Source organism: Mytilus trossulus, chromosome 7, assembly GCF_036588685.1.
Source record: "Mytilus trossulus isolate FHL-02 chromosome 7, PNRI_Mtr1.1.1.hap1, whole genome shotgun sequence".
In the NCBI taxonomy this organism is placed as follows: domain Eukaryota; kingdom Metazoa; phylum Mollusca; class Bivalvia; order Mytilida; family Mytilidae; genus Mytilus; species Mytilus trossulus.
In genome coordinates this window covers 14373722-14387803 of record NC_086379.1, presented here as the reverse complement: position 1 = coordinate 14387803, position 14082 = coordinate 14373722, and the positions used below count along the sequence as shown (strand labels likewise).

General features: G+C 31.4%; 1 protein-coding gene across 1 annotated transcript in view; it reads left to right on the top strand.

Moving 5' to 3' along the window:
* The first annotated feature begins 8726 nt into the window (after nucleotides 1-8726).
* LOC134726184 (ankyrin-2-like) overlaps nucleotides 8727-14082 on the top strand; it is a 30946-nt gene continuing 25590 nt past the window's right edge. The window contains exon 1 of the mRNA XM_063590584.1: nucleotides 8727-8837. Within this exon, the coding sequence (XP_063446654.1) occupies nucleotides 8727-8837 (111 nt within the window). The remainder of the gene's footprint in view (nucleotides 8838-14082) is intronic.

The window sequence follows — 14082 nt, the reverse complement described above, 5'->3', positions numbered from 1 at the left end:
AGTATGGAAAGTATATGGCTATGATATTATGTTGTCAACTTTCATTGTTCCATATGTTTTTGTTTTTCAAATCGTTGAAGCAAACATATACATCTCAAAATGTTTTCATGTTAGCTGTACGAATCTTTTATAAGTACTTACAATTGATTAAACAAGTGAAATTTAGTTTTATAAAAAAAGAGCTAAAACAAAGCTTAAGTATATAAGCGTATTCTTTGGGTTTGAATTAGAAGCTTGTTCCTCAGTCTTATGTTTCGTTTCAATATTTTGGTTTTTGGTAACAATTCTATAAATCTTTTCTAACTTATAATTCTCGGTTACATAAACCCACAGGGTCAACGTAGAATAACACTCTAACTTACTGGTAGTGAATAAAATGAGAAAGTAAAATAAAACATATATTATATTGATTAATTCCTGTATATTTATTTGACTGTTTTATTTATTTGTTTAGTTAACGCATCATTGTAAATATAACGGAATTTGATGAGACTGTCATCAAAGTGAGAGAGTTGACGCTATAAAACCAAGTTTAATCCACAATTTTCCACATTTGAAAATGCCTGTACGCGCGTCTGGCGTACTCAATTATAATCCTGGTACCTTTGATAACTACTGTATCAAGTCAGGAATATGACAGTTCTTGTCCATTCTTTTTTGATGCGTTTTGTTATTTGATAATGCCATGTGAATATGGACTTTTTGAATTGATTTTCCTCTAAGTTCAGTATTTTTGTGATTTTACTATTTATCCATACATCCCATTATGTATGATTATTGGTACAATTATTAATTTGTTTTTATCATACATATGAATATTTTCGTACTTTAATAACAAATATGTGCGCACTTTGGCTATCATAATTACTATTACACAATCAAATCATTACGCATATTAAGTTGAAAGAAAATCTATTTGTCATTTATACATATATATTGAATGGTTTAACACTATTCATTTGTTTGACCCTTTAAACCTTGCTGTTCAGTGTGAGCTATAGCTTCGTGTAGAAGACCATAATTATACCTTTTATGGTTTACTTTAACAAATTGTGACTTATATGTAAAAGTGTTGCGTCGGCAATCATATCACATCTTATCATATCTAAATAGCATTTCTATTTTACTTCATTAAAGGACGTCATTTCTGAAAGTTCTAGCGTAAATATTTGTTTTGCATTTGTACATGTTGGCATAATGTGTCTTTCTTTCAAGTCTATACCACAAATCATTTCGGTTAAAAATAGAATAGACATTGTTAATAGCAGATTATTTGTACGTTAGTGTACAATATTGATAGATGATGTGGTCATTACTAAAACTTGACCATGCAAAATATAGTGCATCTTCCAAGGACAGAAACATAACAGAAAGGTCGTCATTTTTTATACAAAACAAATTCAATTACCGTATAGCGGGGTTTTTTCGCGGGTGTAAATTTTCGCGATTGAGGGGCAACAAGGTATACGAAAAATGTTGGCGGTTTTTATTTAGGCGGATTTATAATTCCCAAATAAAATATTTTGGCGGTACCTAAAATCATTGCAGTTAAAAAAAAGTTTTACAAATTTACAGGAAGAAAACATTTGAAACATCTGTGTTGTAGTTCTGTATAAATACATGAAATTAAAAGAAATGATGATTTTAATAGTAAAAATAAAAACATTTGGTAGTTGGAAACACTATTTTAGTTAAAACACATGTCTTGAATAGTCCAGTATTTACAGATATATCTTTGATTTACTTGTCTCGTGACATTTTTGATTGCGGAAGTTCGTCTTCAAGATAATCAAAGCGCCACTAATACCTGTTTCACGGAATCCACTACGGACAGTATCAGGCTTGTTTTTATGTGTTGGAACATATGTACTTACCATTTTGCTGATAATGGTTTAAGTCGTGTTACAGACAAGTCAACCGGCACAAAAGGTTCAATTTCGGAATCAACAATTTCTTTTCCATCCAAATGTTTAACGATTTTATTAGAATACCATTGTTCAAATAAGTTAAACATTTTATTTTTTACTGCTTTTTGTACACTTACTCTAGCGGTTGTAATCTGTCTGTGCAACATGGTTGGACAAACACGACTTTAATGTTTTTTTCGTCCAAGAAAGCTAGAAAATTTTCTCCCATCTGAGCTCTAAAGACATCAAATATTGCCCAATGGTTTTCCGAATTCGTAATGTCCCAGTCGGAAGGAAATTTATAAGTAGGGTGGCATTTGTCAGTTTTTCCGCCATAGATTATCTGAGGAAGAAGAAATTCTCCTAAAAAATATATAATTATAAGTGAGTTTCTTTATTGTTATTAAATCAAATAAGTGTCTATTGTTATAGTTAATTTTTTTTTGTTACCTGAATGACCTCTGATGTATTAATTACTGATGCAGTTAATCCTTAGAATACCGGTAACAAAGATCGATATTTGTCACAGGTGTTAAAACTTCTTGTAAATGTTACGGTTGATAAATTATGAAATTGATAGGAACTTTGATGTACTAATTAGGTTATAAAATAATTTATAGAAATTTACTTCTTTTATGTAATTTGACACTAATTAATAAGGGTTACACCCCAGCTCTATTGTTATAGTTCATAGTTTCTATTTTTGAAACACGTGTAAATTGAATAGATCTATTGTTACGAATAACAATGGATTTTGACCACAGGCTGTGACAAGCGGGGTTTCTGGAAACCCCTGCTTCTACATCCCGCAAACAAAGTCCATTGTTATTCGTAACAATAGAAATATTCTTTAAATAGCATGAACACAAGAAATTACTTACAGTGTTCACTACAAATTGTTTCAAGATATAAAAAAAAAAACATTTAAGGAAATTCCAATAGAGAAAAAAAATTAAGCATTTATTATAAATTAAAAAAATCCTTCAATTACTCCTTTGCTGAAAGTAACATTTTTTTTATCCCAGTCATATGTTTCTATTATAAAAAGGGGGATTCTAACTCTCGCCGCCCCCCCCCCCCCGTTATCCAGTGGCCGATCCGGGGTAGGGGTTCTGCGGGTTGGACCATATTTAAAAGATCAATGTATTTGACTTATTTGAACCCCCGCCCCTTTCTTTTGAGTTAGGAACCCCAGCTGGATCAGCCCCTCTTCCGCAAAAGAGAGAGTTACGAAATATTAAATCTGTATCTTTGTATGCTGAGCGTGCCTGGAAGTCGGGTTTCTTTTGCAGACACACTTATCCCTTTGTAGGTCCGAATATGAATGTTTATTCATTCTCGAGAAGAGGGGGCTTTTTCCCCATAAAACCGTATTAAAGATAGAAAATATAGTTATGATTACCTTAGTAAACTGATACAGGTAAGTACTTTGGGTTATGATATTGCCTTTATCTTTTAAATTAGTCTCATCTACCAAATCCAACGCTTGCTAAGAAATGTCGTCCGTCTCATACCCTTCCATATTGACAACTGCATACAAGGAGCATGACGTATTTTTTGTTTTTAATATGAATACACGATACGGTCAACCTTGACCTGCTGATCCATATCAATCCAAGGATTTATTTGGAATATGCAAAACAACCTTGACATTGGTAAAACATACTCACTTGTCAAAGTATGATCGAAGATAACCAAAAAAAGGTTACTAGTGGGTATTTCATGTAATAACCAAAAAATCTTATAAATCATGGTTTGATATTGTCAATAAAATATATGCTATTGTTTTTTTTTTTTTCATTTGATAATCAATGTTAACAATATAGAGTTTAGAATAGGGTGTAAGTTAGTTATACATCTCGGGATGCGGCATGTCTGGATAAGAAACCCCTACGGCCTCCGGCCGACGGGGTTTCTAATCCAGAAATACCTTTCCCTCGGTGTATAACTATTACTGAAATACCTGACAAAGTACTTTACACTCTTAAAATATTTGACACTATTTAATATAATAAGGGTATACATACCTGAAAGACTGCCAGCAAAGACTCCTGTTATTTGTCGTTTATCTTCCAAACCAATAATTTCTACCTTTTTAGAACCTTCCACAGCCATTGTCCAATTTGATACAGGAACTACATTTAAACCAGCATGATCCCATTTTATAACAAGATTTGATTGGATGTCAAAATCAACAACGGTTTTTTCAATACGTTCGAGATATTCTTTTTTAAGTTCATCGAAATTTTCAACTTTATCGTTTTTACAGGCAGTTGAACCTCTACGTTTTACAAAGTTCATCCTATGCAGCAAAGATTTTCCCCAGTTTTTAGTTATTTCTATGGAACCTCCGTTTTCGACTAATAAAGTTTTATCAGTTCCTATGATTATTCCCTTTGCGGCTCCGATAACAATTTGGGTGTTAATCACAGCCCCGTTGTCACGCAACACATTTATTTTTTTGCACTTTTGAGTATAGTTCCGTCCAAACAAGGAAAGGTCTGCCACGTTTTTTTGAATGGATTTCATCTACACCCCCTTCAAAATTCAATTTCCTTTTTTGTGTTTTTAAATGTTCGTCGTATTTTCTTTTCATTTCGCGAACAGTAATTTCAACTAAATTAGGAAACGCTCCTGAAAATTTTCTAACGGTTGCGGCTGGTCCATTTTGTGCGCAGTATTAACCAATATCGTCACGATCCTTTGGTGAAAAAGTTTAATAATTCCCTCGTTTTGCAGATCCAGGTGTTTTTTGGTGAATTTTGAGTATTTGAAGGGCTCAACACGTTCATTAGCTTCTGTCAGTGCAGATCATCCAATTACATCAGCAAGTTCAGAATTCTCAGCCGGTATTATTTTCTTAGGTTTAAAGAAATTTAAGATACTCATCTTCGGACTTTAGTGAAAAACTGATATTTTTACATGTGTGAAAAAGAAACTTAGTTTAATTAGAACTCACGACGTCATTTTATAAAATACATGTATGTACAATGCCCTTTGGCATTTATAATGTTAAACTAAAATATTCCGTTAATGACCTGCCGACCGGAAAAAAAATTATCGTTCTCACTTAAGCTTTGAAAAAGTACCGAACGTATGCATAAAATTTCGCGGAATTTATTTTCGCGATTTTCATTTATCCGCCAAAATAACCGAAAATAAACACCCCGCGAAAATAGCCCGCTATACGGTATTAGAGTTCTATTATTTTATCAAATCAGTTTGTGCAGACGTTTATGAAGCTTCAATCGGCTATATTGAACTATCAAAAAGTAAAATCCCAAAAATACTGAACTCAGAGGAAAATCAATTAGGAAAGTCCATAATCACAAGGCAAAATCAAATAACATTTAAAATTCCCTATCCACACTCAGACAGATCATAATCAACTGACCATTACAAGCAAAGACCACAATACTTTTTTGTCCTGGAAGGATATACATGTAGTCTCTCGGGAAAGATTCTGAAAAGGAAAATTGAAAAGTTGGTACCAAGTGGGATAAATGAAAAGATAGCATACCCTTCATCCCTTCGTATGATTTCTATGTATCTCAGTTGATACGTTATGTTCATGCATGTTCAAAATATACGGACTTCATATACCAGAGTGTGTTCCATACGCAGAAACTGTTCGAACAAAGTCACCACGAGGAGGAAAGAAAAAAACTGAAACTCCAGAATATGGATTCATATTTTGTGTCTTAACTAACTATGAACATGTTTTCTACGTCTTAAATTGTGGTTTACAATTTATGTCGTTTTTTGTTTCGAACGTGACCACTTTCTATTTAGGAAATGCCAGTATTATTGATTTTGCCACTTGATTATGAGTTATATCTAGAAATTGACTATCAGGGTTGGTTGAGAACAAAACTTTACGACTAAAGAGATGATTTAAGCTTCCTAATAGTGAAGCATTGGGAAGCTGAAATCATCACCTTGTAACTTTTAAAGACACCAACACGAATTGGTTTACCGTTAAGGAATATCTGTTATATAGATGATATCGAATATGTTCCTTATGTCGTAAATACAATCCCGTTCCCTTTTGAAGAATGTGACTACCGAATTAGACCTTTATTTGTGATATTTTTACCTATTGTGTCTGTTTGTTTTGTTCACGCATCATTATCAATATCATTAAAATAATGGGCTGTCGTACAAGTGACAGGTTTAGCGCTATATAACCAGGTTCAATCAACCATCTTCTACATTTGAAAATGCCTGTTCCAAGTCTGGAATATGACAGTTGTTAATCATTCGTTTGCTGTATATTAATATTGTTGAAATTGTTATAAAATATATCAAATAACATAATTAGAAAAACTTAATTTTGATTTATATCAAATGAAATTTACCTATGACGTACTTTGTCAATTATCAATTTCAACATAAAATGGGATACCTTCAGTTTTGATCTTCTAAAATTTTCTATAAGATAGTATGTTAAACAAAATAGCAACACCTCTTAAGTTCGTTTCTCTGTGCAAAATTAAATATCCCAATCTTAAGCCCTTTTGATTAAATAAGAATAAATTACGATGATAAACTCGACAGAAAACTCTAGAGTCTTAGAAATGTTCAAGGAAACGTTAGAATATTCAAATGGAAAGTAATACGTGATATGGCCGTGGACGAATGAGAATGATGACTTACCAGTGAATAGAGTTTTAGCTTTGTCTCGACTAAAATCGTGTTTAGAAACAATGAGAAAGAAACCAGAATACTGGAAAAATATAATTCTGTTATTCAAGAACAATTAGATAAAGGTATTGTTCAAAAAGTGGAAGAATATAGTACAGAGGGATTGACACTTTATATTTCACATCATGCTGTTATAACGACAAATGAAACGACGACGAGGTTAAGGATAGTCTATGATGCGTCGGCAAAACCGAATAATGAAGTCAATAGTCTAAACGAGTGCTTGTATCGCGAACCAGTCCTTTTAAAGAATCTATGTGGAATATTTATGAGATTTCGTTTGAATCAAGTTGCAATTGTTGCTGACATAAAAAAGTATTTCTCATGTTTATGAGATCTCAACCCTTCACCTATACCTCTAGCCAATGTAGAAAAGTAAACGCAGAACAATACGCTCATACAATTCATTTCAAGAGAGGTCCGAGTCCGTATTAGAAGATGTAACAAAAAAACAAAAAAAAAATGACAATAATACATAAATAACACCTCACTACTAGCAGTTAACTGACATGCCAGCTCCAGACCTTAATTAAACTGATTGAAATATTATGTCTTCATCACATGTATATCAGGCACAAACACTCTCGTTAGGGGTTCAGTATCATACTATCATTGAATATATAAAAAGAACCTAACCCGTGTCATGGCAACAACTGTTTTTCCGATGCAAAGACCCTATAAGTGAATCAATATTAGAGCCAAAATATGCAATCTTTAATTACAACGCTTCTTAGTTTAAGTTAGGAAGTGAAACCATAAAATCAGTCTAGGAAAATACAATTATCAAAAATAAAATGGTACAAAATAACATGTCCAGCTATAGAATTCAATGGAAATTTATAACAGAACTTTCACCTTGGATGGGTGGATTTTATGGGCGCTTATAAGGAAAACATTGTGAAAAAGTTTCGTTTCAGATGTTCAGTTATTGATACTGTGGAAGGAAATAGAAGCTGTGATACATTCGAGACAATAAGTGTATGTCGATGAAGAACTGAAATCGAGAACGTTTACCTCAAATAATGTCCTTGCCAATAATACACAAAACGGAATTCCTGATGTCGATTATGATTTGAATTATCCTTCTTACAAAACGTGTGAAACATCATCTTAAACACTGAAGAAGCTATGGCGAAAGGGATAAAATATATTAAACTCGTTTTGGAAAACTTGGAGAGAATAATATCCTATGAATTTAAGAGAAAGAAAACAAATTGACTTAAAGTTTGGAAAAAAAAGTTTACAAGTATTGGGAGTGTAGTAATGATTAAAAGAAGATTTACCTAGAGGAATGTGGAAATTGGGGATGATTGTAAAGTTGATTCAAAGTAACAATGGCCAGTTAATGTCGGTTAAAGTGAGATTAGCCAATGGAAATATAATTGGTCGTCCACTTAATTCGTTGTATCTATTAGAAATAGATGTTTTTTTGAACGATGATCCAAAATCACTGGACTTTACAATTATTTCAAAAGAAATAGAAACGCCAAAGAGATCTATCCGGAAGTCGGCAGAAATTGCCAAAAAGAAAATTCAAGAATTTAATTTATGATCGATATACATGTGTTGTTTTGTTGGTATTATTTGTATAAAGTTATATTCAGAAATGATTCAAACGAAAAGAGTGCACACAAATGTTATATTGTGTTCAATGAAGCATTCAATCTCTCAAATTAAAACGGAGCTGAAATTAAACGGAGGTTGATTTTGCATGATTTTCTCATTCAATTCAAACGGAGCTACACTTTAAACGGAGGTTTGTTTTTGCACGAGCTTCGCATTCAATTTAAACGGAGCTACACTTTAAACGGAACTTTAATTTGCACTAGTTTCTCATTCAGTGGCTATATGGTTGTATAGAAAACCGATATATTGAATATAAGTCTTCATTCGCAAAGTTACCGAAGCCACGATGTATGCTTGCTTAATTTGCCACAAGGAATATAAATACGAGAAGAATTTCATACGCCATATCAAAGCACACCATGCTGGCCTAAATTCTTATGACTGCACAGAGGATAAATGCAGCTCAACATTTATCAGAAGAGGTAACTTTTTAAATCATTTAACTACCATTAATGGCATCATTAAAAGTTGGCTAGACGTAAATCGTTAATGGCAGAAAGACGGTCAAGTAGCAACACTGAACAAAACTATGATGATGTTAACGAGGATGATACCATTATAGACCTGATAAATGGTGCTATAGAAACGGAAAAACAAAAGGTAGTACCATCAATGAGTGTTGAAAATTTCTAGACAGTTTATATACTGTTAGTGATAATGAAATAAATAACTATACAGCTACAGATGAGCATGAACAAGAATGTGAAAAACAAGCAAATATGTTGATTCGTGTAGTACAAGTGATGCGGAGAGCCGAAACAGTTCTAGTGATAATATTTCTGATTGCTGCAAGTCGGAGGATCAACCTATTAGTCAGGGATGTACACGATTTAAGTATGTAGTTTACAATCGATTACTTTATTAAAAGTAACTACATTACTTTTCGATTACTGTCAATTACATACTTCAACATTTCAACAAAAAATTACATATTAAGTAAAACACAATTATATTGCTCAACATTTGTATAGTGGAAATTAAGATCTTTACAAAATGCATCATTCAAAGCATTGTTTCTCAATTATAAGTTAATAGCTGGTTTTTTTAGATAAAATCTCTTGATGAAGATTAGAAATATTTAAAAAATCTTGAAATTTTGACTTTCTACATTAATGAAAGATGTCATCGCATTGCAATAATCAATTATTCATAACTAATTGTTTTTCAAAAAATTATCTTTCTTACTGACTTGCGTTAGCTTTTTTTGTTTTTACTCTTTATAATTTTTTTTTTATCATAGTTATTTATAATGTTTAAGGAAATATAAAAAACGTAGAATAATTAATTAATTCAGCTAATTTTTAAGATCAAAATTTATTTTTATAATGACATGCACGATTTAAACCTTTTGTTTGGATAACCATCCTAATTACAGATTATTTCACTGCCACTGCCTGACTGGAGTACAATTTATAACCTGGGGCCAAATATTGTAAATGTCCTTCTTAATTAGAAATAAGATAATTGAAACAAAAACAAAGTATGTTTGTTATTGATTAGAAGACTTTGAACATCTCATTAGTAAAAGCAAGAATTGTGTTAAGATTTGTAACTTCTTCAACCAAATCATATACAAAATATATTCATAGTGTACAATTGCCATTGGTTCATTGTTAAAAGGATTTTGTGTTGTTTTTTTAATTTAATTTATATACATGTATATCATAGCATTTAAGAAATCAACTGTTTATCCATGCTAAGCTTTAATTTCAACTCTGATTGAAAATGTTGTTTTCAGGAAAGTTAATACAAATAAGCTTACTACTTTTAAATTTTTTAGTACAGACCTTAATGAAAGACCGACACATTTCTTATGAAAGATCTATTTTATTATTTCAAATCTATTTTCTTATTTAGATATTAAAGCTCTTGAATTATTGACAAGCACATACATCCATTTGTTTCAAAAGCTAGATATAAAGTTAATTTAGGCTCATAATGCAGCTTGAGACAATAGTAAGAAATAAGGCAGATGCTTAACTCTCAATATTGATGATGCATAATGTTGTTGATAATTTTTTATCTGCACTACAAAGTGATAACATACATATTTTCCTCTGAAATAGGTTATTTTTCATCAAACTATTTTACTACAGCAATCGAAATGTAATCTAAAAGTAATTGATGATGACATCAAACTTTTTGCTGTAATCGATTAAATTACGATTACATGTAATCGAAAATGTCTTTGATTACAGATAACTGCCGATTACTTGAAAAAATGTAATCAATTACAATCGATTACGATTACAGATTACGATTACCCCATCCCTGCTACTAGTGACATTAACAATAATACAAATAAGATAATTATAGTCAGTGATGATGACGACGTTGCTATTAATGATGAGAGATCCCTGGTGACCAACTATTCAGCAGACAGTGATTGTTACTTTTTAAATAACTCTTACAACTATTGATGGACAGACATATGTGTCAGACTTTAGTATAGAACAGGACATTTATGAACATGTAATTCATTGATACTTATAATTGTTTAACTTTGAGTGGGGAGTGTCGCGAAGCGTGATTATGTATTTCAAATTATGACTCATTTTATTACAATGTATTTAAATATCCGCTAATTGTTTAACTTAAATCCGTTCTTTGTTTAAAACTCCTGCCTTTGTTTTCTATTACCCTGTCATTGTTAAATGCGCTCCTTTCATTGTCAAATCGCTCCTTTCATTGTTTTATATTTGCTATATAAAGCCAAAAGAGCTTAATCATATAAATATGTTGATGTATATGTATTGATGTTAATATTGATGAAATAAATAATCAAGAAAGAACTGTGAGTTTTTATGTTACAAAATTATTCAATTTCAAATGCTTGTGTGACAAGGACTTCACAACATATACAACCGGATGTGACGTACCATCACTTGGTTGCATTATACCTTAAATGCTTTGGAAGAGGAATTTTGAATATTGCAGCAATTAATTTTTTTGACTGTAACTTTATTTTACTCTAAGCTGGTGAAAATATATACTAATAAGAAGAACTGAATATAGTCAAAACAATGTAGTTAATATAATGTGTACCTCATTTCCTCAAGTACTTAAGGTTTGAAAATACGGAAGATACAGAAAATTGATACACATATTCTGATCTTTTTAATAATAAGAACATGTGATATGATTACTGTACACTTGGTATCAAATGACGTAGATAAGACACAATGTTTGTTTCTGCCATATACTTTTGACATCTTAAGTTTGATCTTGTCTTATCTTACAAACCTGCTCGTGCATTTTTCATTGTTATTCAATGCAAAATAATTATCTAAGAAACCTGGGACGATCTCATCTCACGAAGGATTTCTATTGTCTACTTATGGTACCTCGAACTTATTTACCCGATGTAGGTCTTAAAGTTGAGGTTCAATTTACTTAAAGTTAATCGGGCATGACTAATTAGATACGCCCTCTTACAATCAGTGGGTCCGAAATAGGATAGGGAAAAAACACCCAGCAAAGTACCTCAATTTACGATTTAAGTGCTTTTGGTTGCTTTAAATATCTCCGATCAATAATCAGGCGGTATTTAGTGGAAATAATAACCTGTTGCGAACCGGGAGATGTTGGCTGCAATAGGAATTTATTTATAAAAAAGGCCATATCTCATTTACTTATATGGGCCGTTATTGATTGTGAATATTCATGCCATTTTTATTTGTTTATGGCATTCGTCTATCGTGAAGAAATGGAGGAAAGGAGGGCTAATAGCTTAACTTACGTATTCGATCATTAGGGTTCAAATCTTTTCTATTACGGCATTTGTATTACCTCTAGCGAACGCTCTGCCTTATTGTAAAAAGAGCCACTATAAATTCGTAAGCATTTGCTTCAGATTGATCAACTTTGCATCTATAGTCATGAATATGCATGACATATTTGCCACTGGACACAAAGGAGCATTAAATTAATCAGCTTCATTTAGGGATGTATAATCATATGTCCTCAGTTGATTATAGTCTCAAACAGTTTTCTAATTTTTTTATATTTTATTATTATTTACATTTGAATTTTTATGCGTAAATCTTAACATTTCTTCTATCATTTTTCTCTTTGCATATTTAATATTAAAAAATGTTGTCGTTGTACATATCAAGGATTACATTGTATAATTTCCAACAAAAAAACTAATAGGGGAGGGGACTAGAACAGAAAAGCAATCTTCATTGAGTGGCAATAACTCATATATTGAAGCGTACAATGACGGCTGTCTCGTTTAGGTGACAACATTCGATATTTCAAGTTTTTTTGTATCTCAGACTGGTATAATAGTTGTCACAAAAGCAAACAAAAGTAAAAAAAGGTTGTTAACAATTTTTAAAAAGATACAATTTATTTTGGGCCTTTCATTTTTTTATATTGTCTTGCTGATCGGTTTAGTTTGATTTTTTTTTTATCTACTATTGTTCTAGCAAAAGTCACAAACATTTTTGTTAAAATCAGGCATGCAACTTATTTGAGAAGATTTAGCTGACCTTTCTTGTTGTTACACATTTCAATCATTCAACTCGTGCGTAGATCGTCTTTCCCTCTAATGTTTTTAAGGTATATATAGCGTGGAATTCTCACTGCACCAGACATCGGATATGCATTCCTATTATATTTTGATCGAACAAAGCTGCGTATTTATTTACCCAATAAGCCAAACGAACGCACCCATTTAGCAAGGGTAAACTATGGGACGGGAGAGTTCTAGAGATGTCTATATTTAAATATCTAACCAATCATTTGGTTTTGAATTGTCATAGTCGTAAGATGTGTTTTCGAAAGTGTCCTAAGTTAAGATTTGTCATAACTTTTGTCGTAAACTTAAGACCCTCGCGACATGACTAATTATGATGGTCTTATGATTGTCAACTAAAATTTTAATTACTTTTCATGTATTATTTCATGTTAATTGCAATAAAAATATTTGTTGTTTTTCACAGGTTGCTAAATAGTAAAGGTTTTATTTTTCTCAACTACGTGAATTTAAATTTGAATCTCCTGCAACATATAATTTGGAATTCTTTTCTTACTCGTGGTTTTGTATAATGAATGTACATATTATTTCGTTCCTAGTATATCTAATAGTACTATAATTTAACGTATGTGCACGGGCATTTTGTTAAGCGGGTACTCTAAAAAGTATTCACAGTTAAAGAACAATGCATATATGATAATACACGAAAGCGAAGATCAAGATTTAGTATATGGTACAAACTAAATTTAAACAAATTATCAAATCATATTTCAATTTTTTCTTGTATAAAATTTCATTTTTATAGTAATGAAAAAAATAAAAAAAATATTTGTTAATATTAAGAATAATGACAATTAATATGGTCATATTTTTCATTTGCATTTTTATATTTATCATTTTTTAATCATTGCTATGACTCTCTTAAGACAGCTTTGATTTACATCCTATGACATATCATATGATAGTCTTCAGATGATCATAAAGTATGTCATTTAGATATATCTTATGACATAGCTTATGATAACCAGGCCCCAGAAAAATAAGCTCAAAATCGACCCATGACTAAATGATAGTTATACGGAGTTAATTCAATAATATTTTCCGTCAAATATTATATATCCGAAAATTAATGTTATTTACAGTCAAAGATAATCACAAGTGTTCGGTTGAAAAATTTTCTTTTCAATTTTGAAACTGTTAATTGTATATATCCGTATGAGTACTGCCTAACTATCATTCAAGTTTAACATATTAAGACTCGTCTAGTTCAGGAGAATTAGGTTTCTGCAAGTGTTTTTAATGTACTTTTCTTATATTTTTGCCGGTTTGTAAGTCAGTAAAAGTTCAATGATTAAGTTAATATTG